This window comes from Megascapheus bottae, chromosome 5 (assembly GCF_031878675.1).
Source record: "Megascapheus bottae isolate mThoBot1 chromosome 5, mThoBot2.hap1, whole genome shotgun sequence".
NCBI classification, from domain to species: Eukaryota; Metazoa; Chordata; class Mammalia; order Rodentia; family Geomyidae; genus Megascapheus; species Megascapheus bottae.
In genome coordinates this window covers 30911661-30934198 of record NC_143513.1, presented here as the reverse complement: position 1 = coordinate 30934198, position 22538 = coordinate 30911661, and the positions used below count along the sequence as shown (strand labels likewise).

At 35.5% G+C, this 22538-nt stretch overlaps 1 protein-coding gene across 1 annotated transcript in view; it reads left to right on the top strand.

Moving 5' to 3' along the window:
* Positions 1–22538, top strand: part of Adam22 (ADAM metallopeptidase domain 22) — a 178577-nt gene that overhangs the window by 117900 nt on the left and 38139 nt on the right. The window contains exons 7-16 of the mRNA XM_090332220.1: positions 2329–2396; positions 5144–5218; positions 9865–9936; positions 10726–10892; positions 12435–12519; positions 14103–14193; positions 15242–15293; positions 17177–17276; positions 21298–21369; positions 21604–21696. Coding sequence (XP_090188346.1) covers positions 2329–2396; positions 5144–5218; positions 9865–9936; positions 10726–10892; positions 12435–12519; positions 14103–14193; positions 15242–15293; positions 17177–17276; positions 21298–21369; positions 21604–21696 — 875 coding nt within the window. The remainder of the gene's footprint in view (positions 1–2328; positions 2397–5143; positions 5219–9864; positions 9937–10725; positions 10893–12434; positions 12520–14102; positions 14194–15241; positions 15294–17176; positions 17277–21297; positions 21370–21603; positions 21697–22538) is intronic.

The window sequence follows — 22538 nt, the reverse complement described above, 5'->3', positions numbered from 1 at the left end:
TTTGTTTTGTTTTGTTTTGTTTTTTTGCCAATCCTGGGCTTGAACTCAGGGCCTGAGCAGTGTCCTTTGCCTTTTCAAGGCTAGAGCTCTACTACTTGAGCCTCAGCACCACTTCCGGCTTTTTTCTATGTATGTGGTACCGAGGAATTGAACCGGGGTCTTCATACGTGGTAGGAAGCACTCTATCACTAGTCCAAACTCTCAGCCCTCTAATGTTTTATTTTACATAACACTTCTCTCAGAACTAGTTTTAGTAACACGTTTGGAAAAATGCTTACTCTGTTTCCTCTGGATTCCTTAGCAGTAAGTTTTGTCACATACATTACCTGATCTTCTCTGTTTACTTTTTAGTTAGTACCTCCCACTCTGAAGTCCCTTTTCTGACTATTCTTGCTAGAGATTACTTTTGTGTACTGCAGAACTTCAAACAAATGGATATGTCAGTATACTCCTGTCACCTCACCATCAGAAGCCTAAGGCAGGAAGATTGAGAATTCAAAGCCAGCCTATGTGTAGCAAGACCCTGCCTCAGCCTTCAAGTCCCTCAAAAAAGGAGCCTGGCTTTGGTTGTTTGGCATATATATGTATGATTTATGTTGTCAAGTGTAGCAGCGTTAGTTTACTCTTTTAAATTAATGAGTATATTCTTTTCTATGAATATACTACAACTACATATTACAACATTTGGATTGTTTCCACTTTAGGCCCATTATGAAAAAGTAACTATTAACTTTCTTTTACAAGTGAGTTGTATTCTTATTTTTTCTGATACACACACACACACACACACACACACACACACACACACACACATCTATATATATGAGTAGCATGATGGGTCATAGAGTAGTTGTATGTTTAACTTTGTAACAGAATGAGTTGAAGGCTCCCCACCACATATTTCTCTCAGGTCCTTAGGTAGCACTGATTTTATGTACCTAGGATTTTTTTTGTCCTTTTGTATATTTCTCCTTAGGTTGTCCAGGCTGACCTGCACTTGCTCAGCTTTGTGATACTGAAAAAGTTATGAAAAATTTATTGATATGTGTTTGATTACAAGACTGGTTTGGATAGATAATTTCAATCTATCCAAAAATCTATGAGTTTTCATAATTCTTTTGAAATTATGTGGGTTGATAATATAAATCATTTTCCCATTGAGTAAAACCATAAACCCATATGATAAGAAAAAATATTACGGGCCAGGAGTTTGGCCTAGTGGTAAAGTGCTTGCCTAGCATGCACGAAGATCCGGGTTTGATTCCTTGGTACCACATACATAGAAAAAAGCCGGAAGTAGTGCTGAGGCTCAAGTGGTAGAGCTCTAGCCTTGAGAAAGTCCAAGGACAGTGGTCAGGCCCTGAGCCCAAGCCCAGGACTGGCAAAAAAAAAAGAAAAAATATTACATCTTGGGGCACTTCATATGAACAATTCCCAAGTGGCATGATGTAGCCTCATACTTGTTGTTGTATGGCATTCCTCTAACAAGAAGCCTCATCTCAGATTATTTCACTTTACTTAGCCATCAGTGTTTTAGGAAATCTGTATCACAGGGAATGATTGCGCTTTCATTTCACATTGTAGAGATCCTCTTTTATAAATGAACTAGATCCATATCCAGAGATAACTCTATTTGCATAAACAATTGGTGCTTCATTCTGACCTGCAAGTTAAGAGGACTTCAAATTTTTGGATTTACTCTTTAGAACAAATAATTTTGTTCATTGGCAAAGAAAAATGTCAATGAATTGCAAAAAGTCAAGCCCCATAAGTCTTCATAAATCATTTCTTTAGGAATATGCAATAAATTATTTTATTTGCTTCAGCTTTCATTTATTGTGATGCCTCAAGAAGGTTAATAATGTCAGGGAGAGTCAGGAGGCATGTTTAGAAGATTTTTGATAAAGGATGTGATGGATAGTATATATAGGAAAGAAAATGGCTGACATAAATTAGGACAGAAATAACATCTGAAATGTATTTATTCACTGTATATTTAAGATTAAATAGACACAGCTACTTAAGCTAATGTTCTGTGTGATCATTAAGTACAACACTATTTATTATAAAATTCTTAACATCTGGGTATCCTAGTACTTGGTAGGTGAGATAAAGAAAAGGCAGAAGCATCTGTTTTTAACTTTCTCCTTCTGACTTTCTTTTTAGAAGGGTTTTGAGTATGAAGCCACCCTTGACTATAAAATGAAACTCTGTCTTGAAAATTAATTAATTAGCTAATTAATAGTCATAAAACAAGAAGAGAGCAACTAAAACCTTGTGCTGCTCTGGCAAATACACTGTTTAAATTTATTTTTAATTTTCATTTAGAATTCCAACAAATAAACATCACCCCACCAAAGTTTATTTTGAAGCCAAGAGCAAAAAGGAGTAAACAGGTAATGTGTTCTCAGGTAATATTTAAAAACACTTGCTTACTCCTGGTCACCCATCTGGAGAATTAGGTTTCTGTGAGAGAGTTCTATTTCAGGCATTTGTCAGCATATGAACAGAATAGATAACTGACAGGTAAGTACTGTGAAATTATTTAATAAACGCAAAAGGATTTAAAATAGTAGAGATGATATAATTCTTCATTATTTACAGAGATAATGTGATCTGTTAGTAGTATCTAAGGTTCTTTGTACCACAGTCTTGTTTCATTGCCCAGATGTGCAGTTCATCAAGGAGTTTGCTTGTGTGCTATCCTTTTATTCATATTTTTGAAGACAGTCTCTTAGTTGTGAACTTACCGAGTTTGAAAGCACAAAATGCCTTCTTTCCATTGGAGCTACTTCTGTGATATATCTTTATGAATCTTGGATTAAGTAATAACAATCACTATTCATATAGCAGATTGAATTGCATGAAATAGATATTATTTGTATGTCACAGAGAAAAAAATGATGGCTTTAACATGTGAAAATGACTTACCCAGAAATACAGAATTAATGAATGGTATGGACAGATAGAATAAGAGCGTCAGCCATTGCAAGGAAGGTGTACTGACAACTGTGATGATGGTTTACATGTGTGTATGTGCCAAGAAAAAAGCAAGATGAAAGAAATAGATCTTGAGTCATATCAAGAAGTTGAAAAATTTGAGTTTTGATCACTTTAAGATCAAATATCCTTATATCAGATTAGGATTTACATCATACTATTACTTAGATTTCTTGTGTATGTGAATAATAATTACTAAATTTGATTGATTTTTCTCTTGTGCTTATCTCTATTGTAGGATTTTTAACTATTTTGACAAATTTGCAATCCTTTTTTATTGTTGGAATAATGTATAGAGGGATTACAGTTACATTCATCAGATAGTAGGTGCATTACTTCTCTCACACATTGATGCACCTTCTCATGTTTTTGTCCCTGTTTCCCTCCCCTCACCCCCTCCCAAACATCTTGTTTTCTCCCCTTCCCTTTCCTATTTCAAATAAACAAATAAAAATATACTAGATAAAGTCAGATACAGTAACAATGCGAGATTAACCATAAGGGCAAAAAAAGAGAAGAGAAATAACATAGTACATTAAGAACAATAATCACACAAGTCTTTCCATTTCCTTACAAATGGGACAATGCCATTCTTTCTGATCCAGCACAGAATTCAGTTGTGTGTAAGTGTCACATCTTCTTGATCCAACCATCTACTTATAATCTTTCTAGAAACCATATAACTGAAGTGCCATAAAAGGCTTAAGAAACTTGATTGTTCAGTGGTGAAAGGGGGTTCCAAATATGAAGTCTAGTCTCAGGCATGTATGTTTCCACAACTGGTCTGTGTGCTGCTTCAGAAAAACCGCTTTCATGTGCTCTTTGTATATTGTAGAGCTATAGAAATGTATAAACCCTGAGGAAAGGAAGCAGAAAAGGAAATTACAATTCAAATTTTACTATAATCCTTTATGAGTTCTGAATTTGAAGCAGTGGATATTATTCTTTAGGCATTTGCCTTGAATTTCTCTGCAAACATCTCAATATCAGTCATTTCATTAATTAGAAAAACCTTAGTTTCTTATGGTCTCACAGAGTTAAGTTGCTATTTAACTGCATGGCCCCCAAAACAACTCTCTGGCACTAATAAAATGCTGAGAGTCATAGTAAATAATAAGCCTCTCCATTCACAAAGTAAATCTCATTGTTCTAATACCACTTTTTTTTAAGTTACTTGTCATTTGATACAGGCTAATGTTACTTTTTGGTTTTTATTGTCAGGAATATACTCTGTTAGTCTCTATCAGTTTAACATTTTAAGAGATTTTTTTTAAGCTTAGGAATATATTTAGCAGGAGACAAAAATCTGGTTCAGCTTATTTTGTAGTTTAAATGTAACACTCAAAGGATTCATACATATATTGATTTAGAAATCCTTGTTTGCCCTCATCACCAATTGGTCCTTGAGAAAGTTAATAAAAAGATGTACTGGAAAAAAGTTTATTGAGCCATGACAAAAAGAAAAAGTGTTACAGCTCTTGTTACTGACTGTGTTGCAGACTAACTGCTGTGGGAATGGCTGCTTTGGGGGCTCTTGCCTGTACCATTCACTGGTCAGGCGAAAAATGTACTGTTGAACAGAAACAAGCTGCAATAGATATCCCAAGAGTGCTGGGAAGCTCCCGGAGCTAGCCTGACAAAACCTTAGTATCATTTTGGGAGTCCCTTGAATTATACTAGTGGAAAGGGAAAGTTTCATTCCCAGATTTCCTGATTATAGACTAAAAATGTTACCCCATTCTCAGAAAGAGTGCTGGGATTCAATTGAATTGAGAAGAACATTCTTTATGTGTTATGGTTTACAGTTTCCCTAGTATTCTGTTAAGTAATATAACAATGCAACAAGTGCAAGTATGAAACAAAGCATATATTCATGTTTAATTTTATTTGCAAAGCAGTTTTGGAAGAAGCTAGTAATTTGAATAAGGAGTGGATACTGGGTAAATGTGGAACAGAGGTGGGAGGAAGAGTCATTCTAATTCTACTTTTTTGAAAACTTTGTTACTTTTTGAACTATGTAAATTTATTATGCACTCCAAAACAAATTAAGTAAATTTGAAGAAGGAACTCTTGTTATATATTTTTTTGTTTTTCATAAGTTTTCAAGGATTTATTTAAATGTTTTTCATTTACTACATTGTAGCTTCTTCGATACCCTCGTAATGTAGAAGAGGAAACCAAATACATTGAGCTGATGATTGTAAATGATCATCTCATGGTAAGATTTTCTGTCTTAAAAAATAAAAATTACAGCCGGGCGCAGTGGCTCACACCTGTAATCCTAGCTACTCAGGAGGCTGTGAGGATCAAGGTTCAAAGCCAGCCCAGTTAATCTCTAGAAAACAGGAAGTGGGGCTTGGCCCAAGGGTAGGGTGGTAGCCTTGAGCTAAAGAGCTCAGGGACAGCGCGCAGACCAAGTTCAAACCCCATGACCCACAAAAAAAATGATAATAATAAAATAAAAATAACTTGCAGGTGAGAAAGTAAGTTTAGAAGAAATAAAAGTTTTGACCTGGAGAAAGTATTTGTTTAATCAATATTTGGCTAAACAGGAACAACTCACACGTAGGAAATACACATTAGGAGGAAGAAGATAGCATGCTTCTAGTGCATTTTCAGGGCCTCAGTCTCACTTAGTTTAATTTGCTCTAAGCTAAGGCTCAACCAGTTGAACCATACCTCCAATTCAATAGAAAAAAAAAAGAGTCTGAGCTATCTTAGAACCATGGTCTTCAGATCTCATCCTTCTAAGTATCTAAAATTACAGGCATGAGCCAACAATTCTGGGTCATAATGCTAAATGAATTTGCTTGACTAGTACAATTACAAATATTTGAACTTTCTCTTACTAAATGATAGGGTTTCAGAAAAGTAGAAATTTCCATTTCATATTGAGAAGTGGGAGGACACCAATTATATGACAGTATATTGTTCAGTGTATGGCTTAATTCTCATAAAAGCAAAACCATACAGAAATGCTTATCTACCAAGCAGTAAAAAATGATAGGATAAGAAGTTAACAAAGCTTCTTTCTTATTATTAGTTATTATGGAATTATTTCCATATATAACATACATACTCAATTAATGAACATGTTGTAATCAGCATGATTATATTCATAATGTAGCAATGAACTGTAATGCTTATTGTTCCATGAGACAAAAATGTCCAGTGATACACCTTGCTGAATTTTACTTAACTTCAGTTTCAAGTGCATTTTAGTTTACTTGAATGATTTGTTTAGAGGCAAATATGTTATTTTATCTATGATAAATTATAATGTTAATCTTTTTATTAGTCCTAATAATGGTAATAATAATAATAATAATGCAATTAGGATTAAAGGTTAGGATTAATGCTAGGACTCTTATCTTTCTTCCTATTTGATTACAATGGATGTTATTGTTCCCTAGGAGTTTTATAAAACAAAATAAACTATAACAATATGTATTTTGAATATCTTAATCATAATTTCCCTACAAGCTCCTCAGAGTAGATTTTTTTTACTTAATTTTAAAAATTATACAAATTAATGCCCTGAAGCCAAGTATTCTATATACATCTCTATACTGATACGATTAGTGACTTGAACCAGATGTAAAATGATAGGGAGAAATCAGGCTTCTGGTAAAAGGAAATGCACATGGTTAACATTTGTACCATGTGAAGCTACTTTTATGTGTGAGACAAGGTGTCTCCATGTAGCCCAGCTTGGCTGCACGCTTATAATTCATCTGCCTCAATTTTCTGAGTGCTAGAATTACAGACTTGTGGCATCATGCCTGACTACCTTTAAAAGAAGGCAAAAATCAGGCTTTCTTCTCACTGAAAAGTCTGATATATAGAACTTTTAAATTCTTACACATTTAGCTGTGTTCATATTTGACATATAGATTTGTCTGTCTTGAAATTCAGACATTTGCATATGTTTTATTATTTTGAATAATTATAAAAAACAGAAAGAGATAGAACACAAAGTTTCTTTTTTTTACTTTTTTTATCATATATCTTTTATTGTAATTAATAGAAGGGTTACATTATATTCGCCAGATAGAAGGTGCATTAATTCACATACATTGATACCCTTTCACATGTATTGGTCCCCATTTCGCTCCCCCCCCACCCCTCATCTTGTTTTCCCCCCTTCCCTATCCAATTTCAAATAACCACATACAAATATATCCAATATATCAGATAACAAAGTGAGATACTGTAACAATATGAGATAACCAAGGGACAGCAAAAGAGATGAGAGATAACATAGTGCATTAAGGACAACAATCCCTCATTATATGGCTTTTGTTTCTATATCCTAGAGGTCCTTTCATTTAGGGTCATACTATATGGCCTTAGGTATCTCGGTTTTGCTCTATTGCAAATCTCTGCTAGGAGAGCCCAAGTGTTCTACTGATTATGACAAATGAGGGAGACTTGGGCCTATGTTCCTTTGAGTCTGGCTTACTTCACTTAATAGGATTTTTTCTAAGTCTTTCCATTTCCTTACAAATGGGGCAATGTCATTCTTTCTGACAGCAGCATAGAATTCCATTGTGTACAAATACCACATCTTGTTGATCCACTCATCAACAGAGGGACATCTGGGTTGGTTCCATATCTTTGCTATGGTAAATAGTGCTGCAATGAACATCTTTGTGCTAGTGGCTTTAGTATGTCCTTGTTTTTGGACAATTGGGTAAATGCCTAGTAGAGGAATTGTTGGGTCATGGGGGAGCTCTATGTTTAGTCTTTTGAGGAACTGCCATACTGCTTTCCATAGTGGTTGAACAAGTTTACACTCCCACCAACAGTGTAGTAGTGATCCCTCCTGGTCACATTTCCTCCAGCATCTGTTATTATTAGCTTTCTTGATCCTGGCCATTCTAACTGGAGTGAGGTGGAATCTTAGAGTTCTTTTGATCTGCATTTCTTTGATGGCCAGAGATGTTGAGCATTTCTTCATATGTCTATAGGCCATTTTTGTTTCTTCTTCAGTGAAGACTCTCTTTAAGTCTTTGGCCCATCTTTTAATGGGATGGTTGTTTCTTTGGAGATTAGTTTTGGAGTGATTCAATTTTTTGAGCTGTTAATTTATTTTAGATATGAGGCCTTTGTCCATTGTCTGGTAGGTGAAGATCTTCTTCCATTCTGTAGGCTTCCTAATTAATTAACTAGCTATGTCCTTTGCCATACAAAAGCTCTGCAGTTTAATGCAGTCCCACTTATGCAGCCTTTCTCTGATTTGTTGTGATTCTTGGTCCTTATTAAGAAAGTTTCGATCTGTGCCAAGGAGACCTAGTGTATCCCCTATTCCTTCTTGTAAAGTTTTCAGTGTATCTGCTTTTACCTACAGGTCTTTGACCCATTTGGAGTTAATTCTAGTGCACACACACACACACACACACACACACACACACACACACACAAAAGGTGGGGGGAGATTCCTCATTATTGTGAGTTCTCACCCAAGAGATAGTAGGGTTGAAAACCAGGAGTTTAAAAAGCAGGTGACTGTATCAATATAGATATCATTTTTATTCACACTGTACCCAGAACTGTCACTGTGTTTCTAGGAAGGACCGCAGTGACAGAGGAATGAGGGAAAAGAGAGGAGAAAACAAAAGGAATGAATCATAACATTAGAAAAAAAGGTGTAGGTAAAATGGCACCTAAAACACCTAAAAATGCAAATGAAAAGGGGTAGAAGAACAAAAAAATAAAAAATAAATTAAAAAAAAAAAGGGTATTCTTCAGTTTTTTGTTTTTTTGTTTTTTTGTGGTTTTTTTTTTTTTTTTTTTGCAGGGTGGAGGGGCAGGATAGGAAGCTTGTGTCTCCACTAAATTCGGAATCCAAATACTTCACAAAGTCTTTTTCTCTTGTGATTTGGCTTTGCGGTTTTTTGGATCAGATTGCCTGATTGGTAAAACAAAGCTGAAAGATCCACAGGCAGCTTTGTTTACCAGGTCTGTGGCCAGGGCAGGGGACGGACTTCAGCAGCGCTGGTCCGGGATTTCTGGCTAAGGGATCTCTGGGAAATCCTTTGCCAGTTAGAATGATGGCGTTTCCAGCACCACCTCTCAGGTTCCAATTGCTTTGGCCTGGGTCTTTACCAGCAGTCAAGATAGCACTGCTTTCAGCTTGTGGGGGAGGGGCTCCCTCCCAATGTCGTTCTGGGGGCAGAAGTGGAAATTTCTCTGAGGTACTTACAAATTGCTGGATTCTCTGGTTCCGTGAAGCTGGCAGGTCCGTGCTCGGCCGGGTGTTGGTTCTGGGCTCGCCCAGGCTCTGTGTGGCTCTGTCTGCAGCAGGCAGCTCTGCGCTGCCGTGAAGCGCTGTCTGCTCTGTGGCTGGCGGGGCTCCACGCTGTCTTCTCGCACGGGTATTCTGCCTTTTTCCTCTCTGCCTGAGACCTCTGTGGTGCTAAAGCTTACTTAGCATCAATTTCTGGTAAAGAACTGTCCCCTACATTGCCAGAACTTGAATCTTGGCGGGAGCTCAGGAGCTCAGTAAGTCTCACACTGAGCTGCCGCCATCTTCCACCGATGTCTTGACAAAGTTTCTTTTCATTTACTTTTTTGGAAAGATGTTCTAATGTCTGAATTAAGTGCCTCGTTTGTACAACACCCAAACCTCTTAGAGTAAGGGTTTATTTGTTTTTTCACTTGTTTGGTTTTGTTCCTAATTCCACAAATGAGTTAAATGAGGCTCAAGGTTACAAGACCATTTATCTTGGGCCGCCCATAAAGGTAGATTCCAATTCTAACTTTTTTCAGAAAGCCTTAGGGCATCTTTCTCCATTTCCTTGGCTGAGATAGTCATTTCCTGATAATATTGAAAGTCCTTTACTGGTTTTCTTTTTCTTTCAGTTTAAAAAACATCGACTTTCCATTGTACATACCAATACCTATGCAAAATCTGTGGTGAACATGGCAGATTTGGTAAGTATCAACCTGCTTTAATTTTGCTTTAGGTTTTTAATCTCTGAATTACTAATAGAACGGGCAATATGGTTCATTATTTTTCATTGCTCTAATTCTCACTTCAGCCAAGGCAGAAGTTCCTCGTGAGCTTGCCATAGACTTCACTTTGGTCTCTGTGAGGGAAGAAGCAATTGTTAAAGTTTACTCACATATCTGCCTGTATTCCTTCCTTTTCCTATGAAAGACAAAGGTTATTCATAGCCCCTAGTAAAGATGTTCAGTATAATTCTAAAAAGGGACGGAGAACTGTCAGGCAGTTGTGTACCTGCTGCAGCAATGAGACCATTAAATAACCCACTGTGCTTCTTTCTACTTCTTCCCTGCTCAAAAGCCATTCCAGGGCCTTCCCCGAAGTTTAATGAAGCCAGTCAGGCTACATGTATAGCAGCAATCCTTGCCTTGGAGTCTTCTTTGTTCTACTTTATTTTTGTTAGAGAAAAACCTCAAGCACAAATTAGCTATTTTGCTCAGGGGACAAAAAAAAAAATTGGAAGGGAGGGGAGGAGTCCCAGGGGACCCTTAGCATGTACCTAAAAGGAATCTTTGGTTTTTAAATTTTCTTTGAGTATTGCTCAGTATATAATTTGATTCTGTATTCTTTAAGGAAAATGCATGTAAATTAGAATAACAGTCTCTTAAAAGCAGCAACCCACAGCATTTCTATGAAACTAGCTTTGTAGTATGATTGGTAAACTGTTTGATTTTACCACATGTACAGCTTGTGTGTTCATTTTGTTAATATATCAGATATATAAAGACCAACTTAAGACCAGGATTGTATTGGTTGCCATGGAAACCTGGGCAGCTGACAACAAGTTTGCCATATCTGAAAACCCATTGATCACCCTACGTGAGTTTATGAAATACAGGAGAGATTTTATCAAAGAGAAAAGTGATGCAGTTCATCTTTTTTCGTACGTAACTTATTTTGTAATGATTTACTACCTTTTTTGTTGTTGTAGCTCCTTGTTGGATGTTCTGTTATTTATGACTGAGAAGTACTACATAATACAATTAATTTTTGAGATAGCAGTGTATTTGGAAGAAGTCTTAAAATTTTAAAGTGTAGATTGAAATTGTAGTGTAAAGTTAAGTGAATTAATTTTGTTATTTTTATCATTGAATATTTGTTTCATTGAATTTTTAAAGAGACTTAATCAGAACAAATACTTAGTAAAACTACTGTTCACACTGTTACTATCCCTAGCAAGTGATGAATTCATAGTCTTTAAATTTCTGCATTTTTTTTTTGCCAGTCCTGGGCTTGAGCTCAGGGCCTGAGCACTGTTCTTGGACTTTTTTTTTCTTTTATTTTTAATTGAATTTTATTACTGGGGTAACATAGAGGGGTTACAGTTACATTCATCAGGTAGTGGGTACATTACTTCTTTTTAAAAATATTTTTATTGTAATTAATAGAAGGGTTACATTATATTCACCAGATAGAAGGTGCATAACTTCACAAGCATTGATACCCTTTCTCATGACATGGTCCCCATTTCCCTCCCCACCTTCCCCCCCTCCCGCTTATCTTGATTTCCTTCCTTCCCTATCCAATTTCAAATAACCAGTTAAGCACCTAGAGCTCCGGCTCTAGAGCCTCAGCACCACTTCCGGCTTCTTTCTATGTATGTGGTACCGAGGAATTGAACAGGGGTCTTTGTGCACGGTAGGCAAGCACTCTACCACTAGGGTAAACTCCCGGCCCAAATTTCTGCCTTTTAAATGTTGATGTTGTCTTTTGATTTCTAAGGTGAGAACTAAATTTATAAAGTTTATGTTTTGGTTTTTGATCACTCTTGCCATTTCGATTTTCATGGCACTGTATGTTATATTTAATATATAGCAAAATATTTATGCTAGCAAAATATATATGCTAACATTTATTAAAACTTATCACTCAAACTTAAGAGCTATTGCAGTTAATTATAATTGGAAAGTAGAATTCATAGAGTAGGGGTAACTTTTAATTTTTTTATAATTTAAAATTTAGAGAAAAGTTGCTCAAGTATTATAAAGTGGTCACTCTTCCCCCACCCTACCCCTTTAGTCTTTAAGCTGAAAAATCTTCTTCACCTTAATGCTTTTCAAAAGAATAGAACAGCTATTTCATGGACTTCTCATGGGCACATATGATGGTTTCCCATTATGAGAGCGAAATGATGTATTATTGGTAGAAGCATTGCAGAAGTGATTTTGTGTTCTTGCAGTGCACTATATCTGCAATTACAAAAAATCAGCATACTTCAATTTAGATAGTTATTGATTCTGTAAGGAAATATCCCTCAGAAATCATTTTCTCTAGGCATGTAAACAGTTTTCACATTACCTGGGGAATATGCATCTATAGAAATCTTATGTGCACTGAGAAAAATCGATGTGGTAAATTAATAATGAGACATGCTTGGATGGTTGAGCTCTAATCAGTAAGCATTTTTCATTTCCTTTTCTAAAAGGGGAAGTCAATTTGAGAGTAGCCGGAGCGGGGCAGCTTATATTGGTGGGATTTGCTCGTTGCTGAAAGGAGGAGGCGTGAATGAAGTAGGTGTGAACATCTGTACAATACAAAGTGGTATGATGGCTGAAAATGTTTTCCTAATATTTCAAAGATAATTTCTTAGTAGTACACAGATTTCAAAAGTTAGACTCTCTTATTTACAATCAATATGGTTACTGTACATGACCAGAGTAGAATAGGGAGGTAACAGAAGATAAAACTTTCTCATGTTCTACTTAGACTGATATGTAGACTAAGCAGTTTATATATGATCTTTACCTTAACTTTCATTGAATATAAAGCCCTATTAATGACTGAATGATTTTACAGAGATTTGCTTAATTCTCAGAAGAACTGAATTTTTTTCATATATTTTTTATTGTAATTAATAGAAGGGTTACATGATATTTGCCAGATAGATGGTGCATTAATTCCCATACATTGATACCCTTTCACATGTCTTGGTCCCCATTTCCCTCCCCCCCCATCCCCACCCCTCATCTTGTTTTCCCCCGTTCCCTATCCAATTTCAAATAACCAAATACAAATATATCCAATATATCAGGTAACAAAGTGAGATACTGTAACAATATGAGAGATAATATAGTACATTGAGGACAACAATCACTCATTATATGGCTTTTGTTTCTATATCCTGGAGGTCCTTTCATTTAGTGTCATACTATATGGCCTTATGTATCTAAGTTTTGCTCTATTGTAAATCTCTGCTAGGAGAGCCCAAGGTTTCTACTGATTATGACAAATGAGGGAAACCATTGAGCCTAAGTTCCTTTGAGTCTGGCTTACTTCACTTAATATGATCTTTTCCAAGTCTAACAAATGGGGCAATGTCATTCTTTCTGACAGCAGCATAGAATTCCATTGTGTACAAATACCACATCTTGTTGATCCACTCATCAACTGAGGGACATCTAGGTTGGTTCCATATCTTTGCTATGGTAATAGTGCTGCAATGAACATTGTTGAGAAGCACTGAATTTTGGACTAGCAAGCCAGTTGAATCTTTTCTTTTCTCAGTCTTTGACAAAGTTGGGAAAATAAGTATAGCTCTCCCAAAAGTTCTCTTTACCCCTAATACACTGAACTTGAAGGATATTTCAAAATAAGTATACTTAAATCTTTAGAAGCTTGCATATTGAAAAAAAAATCCTTGGTTTTATTTTAAATTTCTATTGTTCCATACCACTACTGTTTTCTGTTTTCTATTTGTGTTTCAGAAGAGCGCTTGAACACATAAAGCAAAACATATTCAAATGATTTCTACAGATGTTTTTAAATTTTGTATTATTCAAAACTCTGGTATAATGGTAAATGAGTGCTAAGTTCTTTAGCAATGTTTCCTAGTAAAATTTAGAAATTATATTTATGTTTCAAAGCTCAAAAATTTGTTATTTTTGTGGCACTTAGTCTTTTTTGTAAGACCCAAACAACCTGGATTCATTTCTTATTACTTTTTCCCAAATGAACATGCTCTAAGGAGTTTAGCCTCTGTTGAAAAAAATTGATTAGAAATTACTTCTTTTCAATTCTATTGTGACGTTCTTCTATGGTTCATCTTGAATGAATTTCACTTATGTATATGTTATTTTCATTTTTTGTTTTTCAGTTTGGAAAAACCGATTTAATGGCAGTTACGCTTGCCCAGTCATTAGCCCATAACATTGGTATTATCTCAGACAAAAGAAAATTAGCAAGTGGTAAGTTTTAGTATGAGTGTGGTTTAGTTGTATTTAAAGTAGACTACTGGTTATATATTTTGTACAATGAGATTCTGTGATTCAATTGTTTTATTAGGAGACTGGAGGTGATAATAGAAGGTAAACAAGGCTGCTTTCAAACGTTTCTGTCTATATAGTAAAAGCTTAAAGTCACTCTTAGATTCAGAGCTGAATTTAACATAAGAAGGGGTAAAAAATAATCTCATCTGGGGAATTTGAAATATCCTAGGTGTGTAGCTTCCACACAGTGCTTAATTGTGGTTTATTAGAAAGATATAAGTATGCACAGAAAGACTCTCCTTGACAGGATCAGTCCTGATGAAGGCATTAATAAAAGCATGATGAAGCTGAACATGCTAGGTAGGTATAGCATGTGTAAGAATGCCTCTTTCCTAAGTAGATGAAATTACTTCACCGTGAGATGTCCAATACTATGTATTTAGAGTAACAATTTTATTATAGCCATATTTATTATCCTAGTAATACATCTTATAAATGAGGTCAGGTATAATAACAATGATAATCACTTAGTTATTATCACAAGTAATCATTACTTGTGATATGTGACTAAATATCCTGTTATCTGTAGTTACTCACCTAATTCTCAAGATAATTATAGAAAATATCCCCAGTTTTAGCTCTATTTACAGATGAAGTGATATGATCTTCAAAAGAGTAATATCGCCAAGATATACACATATATGAAGTGGCAAATCCAACTCTTCCTGGTTTTGAGGCCCTTGTGCTGAACTAATGTACATACTGCCCTCTACTAAAAAAAAAAAAAAGCTTTTTAAAATAGGCAAGGAACTAGAATCATTCTCCCAATCTTAGGAAATTGAGATCCTGTACCATGTCTTTGGCATTTGATTGACTCTTTCATTTGAGCCATTTTTAAGTACACTGTTCAAAAATATGGCCATTGAAAAGCAAGTGAAGTTTAGGTAAAAATTCCATCACTGTGTAAGGTCAGGGTACATTTTTGTTGTTTATACACTGCATAAAAAGTTGTTTTGTTCTCTTGTAGGTGAGTGTAAATGTGAAGACACCTGGTCAGGATGCATAATGGGAGATACTGGGTGAGCATCTCTACTCAAAAAATAATCACTCAGTTTACCTATGACATTTCCATAGCCTCACACATAAGAACAATCAGAAGTAAATACTCTTAATGGCCCTACATATAAAAATACTTCACAAAACAGCCTGTGACATACGGTGTTAAGTTACTTAACCTCAGAAAGTTTTCAGTCTTGAATCTAGGCTAGAAATACAATGAGAACAGAGCTATTCTTGATAATTTATGTTTTACTTACAATGTGTTATAGGCATTACAGGAATTCAGCTATAGGAATTGAAGTATGACTTTAAAAAGTAAAACTAAGACAAATAATTTATATGTGTATATAAAAATAAATTTCTTTAAGACTTGAAAAAAATCATATTAAGTGAAGTAAGCCAGACCCAAAGGAACATAGGCTCAATGATTTCCCTCATTTGTCATAATTAGTACACATCTAGAACTCTCCTAGCAGAGAATTACAATCGCTCAAAACCTAGATACATAAGGTCATATCATATAGGATGAGACTAAATGAAAGGATCTCTAGGATATGGAAACAAGAGCTTTATATTGTGTGATTGTTGTTCTTCATGTACTATGTTTTTTCTCTTCTCTTTTTCTTGTCCTTATGATTAATCTTGTATTGTTACTGTATCTGACTTTGTTACCTGATATATTATATATATGTTTATTTGTTTATTTGAAATAGGAAAGGGAAGGGGGAAACAAGGTGTTTAGGATAGGTGGTGGAAGAAAATAGGGATAAAAACACAAGTAGGTTCATTACTTCTCAATGTGTGTGAACTAATGCACTACTACCTGATGAATGTAATTGTAAGCCCTCTATACATTATCCCAACAATAAAATAAATAAATAAACTAAATTAAACTGGAAAAAAAGGATTTCCTTTAGAGGAACGTTTTTTCTAGCAGTGAGTGGTGTAAATAGACTGAGCTCCACCAATACATTTGGTCTAGAGGGAAATGAAGTTGTGACCTCCTACTATGTTGTTGCAGAGCTAAGTCATCCTAGACTTTGACTTCAAAAGGTTCTGCACTGTGAGCTAGTGCTTTTGTACTAGCTTTTGTAGAAAGCTAACTCAAGTATGACTAAAAGGATAAATGGGGACTTTGATGAGATCTCTCTTTGTATTGACTATCTTGCAAGGATATGGGTGAATTAGACAAGGTGATAAGAATAACAGCTGGGTGTTAGGCATTGAAGAGAAAAAAGGAAGTAATATATGAAGAAAAATTTCTAATTAAGATTAAGCTTTGCAGCTGGGTGCTAGTGGCTTATGAGCCTGTAATCCTACTTTTCAGGAGGCTGAGATCTGAGGATTGAGGTTCTAAGCCAACATAGGCAGGAAAGTCCTCAAGACTCTTATTTCCGGTTTACCACTCAAAACCCAGAAGTTAAGCTGTGGCTTAACATTGTAGAGTGCTAGCCTTGAGCAAATTTAGCTCAGGGACGATACCTAGTTCTCAAGTTCAAGTCCCACAAGTTAGTAACAAAAAGTCAGGGGGAGAAGGAGGAGGATGAGGAAGAGTTTTATTTGGAATGTTACATCCAAAATGCTCTTTGGTTTGCAACCTAGTTTTAATATTTAGGAACCATTACAAAATAATAAATTTCTAATTCTTAGATTTAAATTGTAGGTACTGTTCCACTTGCACATGTTTCTTTTGGATGTATATGCAAATAATAAACAACTCCTAATCCACAAATAAATGTACTAACTGAATAGCTCTCTTATAGGCTGAATGTGAACATTCTACCTAGGTGGATTTCATTTTTCATTTTAAAGAAAACTGTTTAGCTTGAACAATGATCAATTTTAAGACACATAAATATAAGCAAACATTGTATACACATATGGATTTTCTGGTCTCCCTCAGGTATTATCTTCCGAAAAAGTTCACCCAGTGTAACATCGAAGAGTACCATGACTTCCTCAATAGCGGGGGTGGTGCCTGTCTGTTCAACAAACCTTCTAAGGTAATAAATATACCCAAGAGTTCTTAATCATTCTTCTTTCTGCAGCATTATGAAAAACAATTCCACCCCCCTGGACCTTTCCATTGAACATGCTTGTTATAGTTATGCTAACTATTCACATTTTCAAAGCCAGCATTAGCATGGAGCACTTGAGCTGTTCTGATGGCAATAGCAGATAGAAATGCATATTTAGTTTTGTTGTTGATTTATATATATTCTTCTAGTTAGAAAAGTGTGTATGGGGGTATGGGTTTCTTTATTTATAGATGTGCATAATTTACCATTCTGTAATCTGAAAACTGGCTAACTTTCAGCTTATAGAAATTGTTTACTATTGTTTTATCATATGGACGTTATTTTCAATAGATGCTAAAATTTATGATGAGTTGCAAAATAAAGTAAAACTTAAAAATGTACTCTTGGAACAAGGACTCAATATTTGCATACCCAATGCTATGGACATGGTATTGGAAATATAAACACAACTACATAGACATAAAAATCTATGACTCTATAAACATGTTTTATTATATAAATTAATATGTATCTATGACATACAAACCCTCAGCCTAATTTTGATTATGTTCTAAAATCTAAGTGCCAGTGATTGTATATAGAGATTCCCTTCTTGAATACTTGTTTGTTAAATACGTCATTTGAAATATGATGTAAAAATCAATGTTAAGGGGCTGGGAGTTTGGTCTAGTGGTAGAGTGATTGTCTAGCATGTACGAAGACCCAGGTTCGATTCCTTGACACCACATACATAGAAAAAAGCTGGAAGTGGTGCTGTGGCTCAAGTGGTAGAGCTCTAGCCTTGAAAAAAGTCCAAGGAACGTGCTCAGGCCCTGAGTTCAAGCCCCACAACTGGAAAAAAATTAAAACTAAAATCAAATCAAATCAGATCAATGTTAATAAATTCTTTAATAAAAAAAGAAAAAAATGTACTCTTGAAAAGGCCAAAAGGACAAATTATTTCATTTCTCTGCAAAGCTGTATTAATAGTAAGAGGTATACCATATAATAAATGAACAGTAAATATTTTAGTCATTGTAATATTCATAAAAACTATAATTTTAGGAAGAAGATTGGTTAATAAAGGGCTTTTCACAGATGTGCAAACTTGATTCTCACAACAATTTTAGATAGCTAATTAGTTAGGTAGACAGCTAATACTATTATTCTTGTTTAAGATAGTAAAGTCTTACCAGGCACCAATAGTTCACCTCTGTATCCTAGCTACTCAGGAGGCTGAGATACAGAGAAGTGCAGTTCAGAGTCAGTCTGGCAGAAAACAGTACATGGGACTCCATCTCTAAAATAACAAGCAATTTTTTTTTCTGGAGGCATGGTGGTACAGTATCAGCAGAAAAAGTTTGAATTCTTGAGATCAAATTTTAGAAATGTTGAAAAAAAAGTAAAATTTCTGAATATTACAGTTCGTTGTATCAAGATTTTATTTTAATTTACTCCTGTCAGTTGAGCCAAAAACTACACATATACAAGGCCTTTTAACCTAAACATTTTGGACTTCAAATCTCTTGTTTTCTAAGGGAGGGGGTGGAGGGAGGGAAATGGGGAGAAAAACATGACAGGGGGTATCAATATGTGTGAAGTAATGCACACACATTACTTGTGGATATAACTGTAACCCCTCTATTAAATACAATAAAAATATTAAAATTTTTAAATTATAAAAACATCTCTTGTTTTCTGACTGACATGGAATTTTATGGCTTTATTTAGTGGCAATATTATTTTTTTAATATTTTTTATTGTAATTAATAAAAGGGTTACATGATATTTGCCATATAGAAGTTACATTAATTCACATACATTGATACCCTTTCACATGTCTTGGTACCCTTTACCCTCCACCTTACCGCCCCTCCTCCCCCATCTTGGTTTTCCCCCCTTCCTTATCAAATTTCAAATAACCAAATACAAATAAATTCAATATATCAGATAACAAAGTGAGGAACTGTAACAATATGAGATACTCAAGGGACAGCAAAGGAGATGAGAGATAACATAGTACATTAAGGACAACAATCATTCGTTATATGGCTTTTGTTTCAGTATCCTGGAGGTCTTTTCAATTAGCTTCGTACTATATGGCCTTATGTATTAAGGTTTTGCTCTATTGCAGATCTCTGCTAGTAGAGCCCAAGGTTTCTACTGATTATGACAAATGAGGGAAACCATTGAGCCTAAGTTCCTTTGAGTCTGGCTTACTTCACTTAGTATGATTTTTTCTAAGTCTTTCCATTTCCTTACAAATGAGGCGATGTCGTTTTTTCTGACAGCAGCATAGAATTCCATTGTGTACAAATACCACAACTTGTTGATCCACTCATCAACTGAGGAACATCTAGGATGGTTCCATATCTTTGCTATGGTGAATAATGCTGCAATGAACATTGTTGTGCTAGGGGATTTAGTATGTCCTTGTTTCTGGATGGTTGGGTAAATGCCAAGTAGTGGAATTGCTGGGTCATAGGGGAGTTCTATGTTTAGCCTTTTGAGGCACTGCCATACTGCTTTCCATAGTACTTGAACGAGTTTGCACTCCCACCAACAGTGTAGTAGTGATCCCTCCTGGCCACATCCCCTCCAGCATCTGTTATTATTCGTTTTCCTGATCCTGGCCATTCTAACTGGAGTGAGGTGGAATCTTAGAGTTGTTTTGATCTGCATTTCTTTTATGACCAGAGATGTTGAGCATTTCTTCATGTGTCTATAGGCCATTTTTATTTCTTCTTCAGAGAAGACTCTCTTTAATCTTTGGCCCATTTTTTAATGGGATGGTTGTTACTTTGGAGATTAGTTTTGGAGTGATTCAATTTTTTGAGTTGTTGATATATTTTAGATATGAGGCCTTTGTCCGTTGTGTGGTTGGTGAAGATCTTCTCCCATTCTGTAGGCTTCCTAATTAATTTACTAGCTATGTCCTTTGCCATACAGAAGCTTCGCAGTTTAATGCAGTCCCACTTATCCAGCCTTTCTCTGATTTGTTGTGATTCTTGGTCCTTATTAAGAAAGTTTCGACCTGTGCCAAGGAGGCCTAGTGTATCTCCTATTCCTTCCTGTAAAGTTTTCAGTGTGTCAGCTTTTACCTCCAGGTCTTTGATCCATTTGGAGTTAATTCTAGTGCAAGGTGACAAAGAAGGATCCAACTTTACTTTTCTGCAGGTGCTTAACCAGTTCTGTCAGCACAACTTGTTGAAGAGGCTTTCTTCCATTCTATTTTTTTGGCTCCCTTGTCAAAGATTAGGTGGCCATAAGTCTGTGGTTTAATATCTGGGTCCTCAGTTCTATTCCATTGGTCTTCAGGCCTGTTCTTGTGCCAGTACCAAGCTGTTTTGATAATTATAGCCCTGTAATAGAGTCTAAAGTTTGGTATTGAAATTCCTCCAGCACTGTTCTTTCTGCTAAGAAGTGTTTTTGCTATACGGGGTCTTTTATTATTCCATATGAAATTTTGAATTGCCTCTTCTATTTCTTTAAAGAATGCCATTGGGATATTGATGGGTATGGTGTTGAATTTGTAGATAGTCCTTGGCAAGATTGTCATTTTCACAATGTTGATTCTTCCAATCCAGGAGCATGGGAGGTTTTTCCATTTCCTTAGTTCTGCTTTAATTTCCTTTTTTAGGGTTTTAAAGTTTTCATCAAAAAGGTCCTTTACATTCTTAGTTAAGCTAATTCCTAGGTACTTTATTTTGTTTGAGGCTATTGTGAAAGGAATTGCTTTCCTGATTATTGCCTCATTCCTTAGTGGCAATATTATTATATATTTTTATTTGACAACCTTTATTAGACCCAACTTGTTATATATGTTGAATATGTAAATCCAGGCAAGCATATATATGTATATGGAAGGTAAAAGCAAGCGTAAGTAGGTACTTGTATTTGCTTTCTCGTTTATAAGTGAAGGAAACAGGTATGGCGCCATAGGAGCATCAAAAACCTTTGCGATTGTGTTTTCCATTTTAGATCTTTTTTGGTTTTCCTTCCACAGCTTCTTGACCCTCCTGAATGTGGAAATGGCTTCATTGAAGCGGGAGAGGAATGTGACTGTGGGACCCCTGCAGTAAGTCTCGGGTAGTTTTGAAGACATTTTTTTAAGGTAACTTAGTATCACTCCAGGTTGACACAATGATATATACATACAGAGTAAGAGTCATACCTGGAAATTTTATAGGATTTGTGGATGGAAGAGTATTTTTGTGAGTTTGTATATGTACTTTCAGAAAATATCCTGGTATTTTCAGAAAAATGATGACTGTTCATTCTTTGACATCTTGTGAATGTTTGTATTATTTAGGAATGCATTCTTGAAGGAGCAGAGTGTTGTAAGAAATGTACGTTGACCCAAGACTCCCAATGCAGTGATGGTCTCTGTTGTAAAAAATGCAAGGTAAATAATTTTGACTTCTGACCAAAGGACTGAAAGAAGGACACATGTGATTTAAAAATATAAAACAAGCCAGGCCCTGGTGCCTCATGCCTATAATCCTAGCTACTTAGGAGGCGGAGATCTCAGGATCACAGTTCAAAGCCAGCCTGAGCACAAAAGTCCTTGAGACTCTTATTTCCAATTAACCACCAGAACACCAGAAGTAGCACTATGGCTCAAGTGGTAGAGCCTTGAGCTGAAGAGCTCAGGAATAGTACCCAGGCCCTGAGTTCAAGCCCCAGGACTGACAAAAAAAACTATTAAGACATAATAAATGACTAAATGCCAGAGGCATAATTACTACTGTCCTTCCTGCCTAAAAATATTTTGTCCTAGATCTTATACCAAGTAAGAGGCTCCTGAACCTTGGATAATTATCAGAGGCTATCCTCTTCATTCTGCCTCCCTGAAGAACAAATGTATTAAATGAAACCACTTTTGGTAACTTTTCCTTTCTTTTTCCATGCCGGGAAAGTACACCATATATTCTTCTTCTTACTGTTTGGTGTATCTCCTACATTCACTTTTGAGGAAGAAGTGAGAGAGACGCTTTAGATATGACCATCCAAGCCTTGCACATTTTGTTGGCATGAGTTAAGAATGTATCTTTATACATTTTGTCCTATTGCATCTTCCCAACACAGCACATCCTGATCACCTAATTCCAAAAATGTATTCCTTTACTTTAAGACTAATAGTTATTTTGAAGTTTATCTCAACTATTTTCTTTATTTTCCGGAAGAAATCAAGTTTCTAAAAAAAAAAAGTCTTTTTATACAATTGATATCTTATGTGGTGTCATA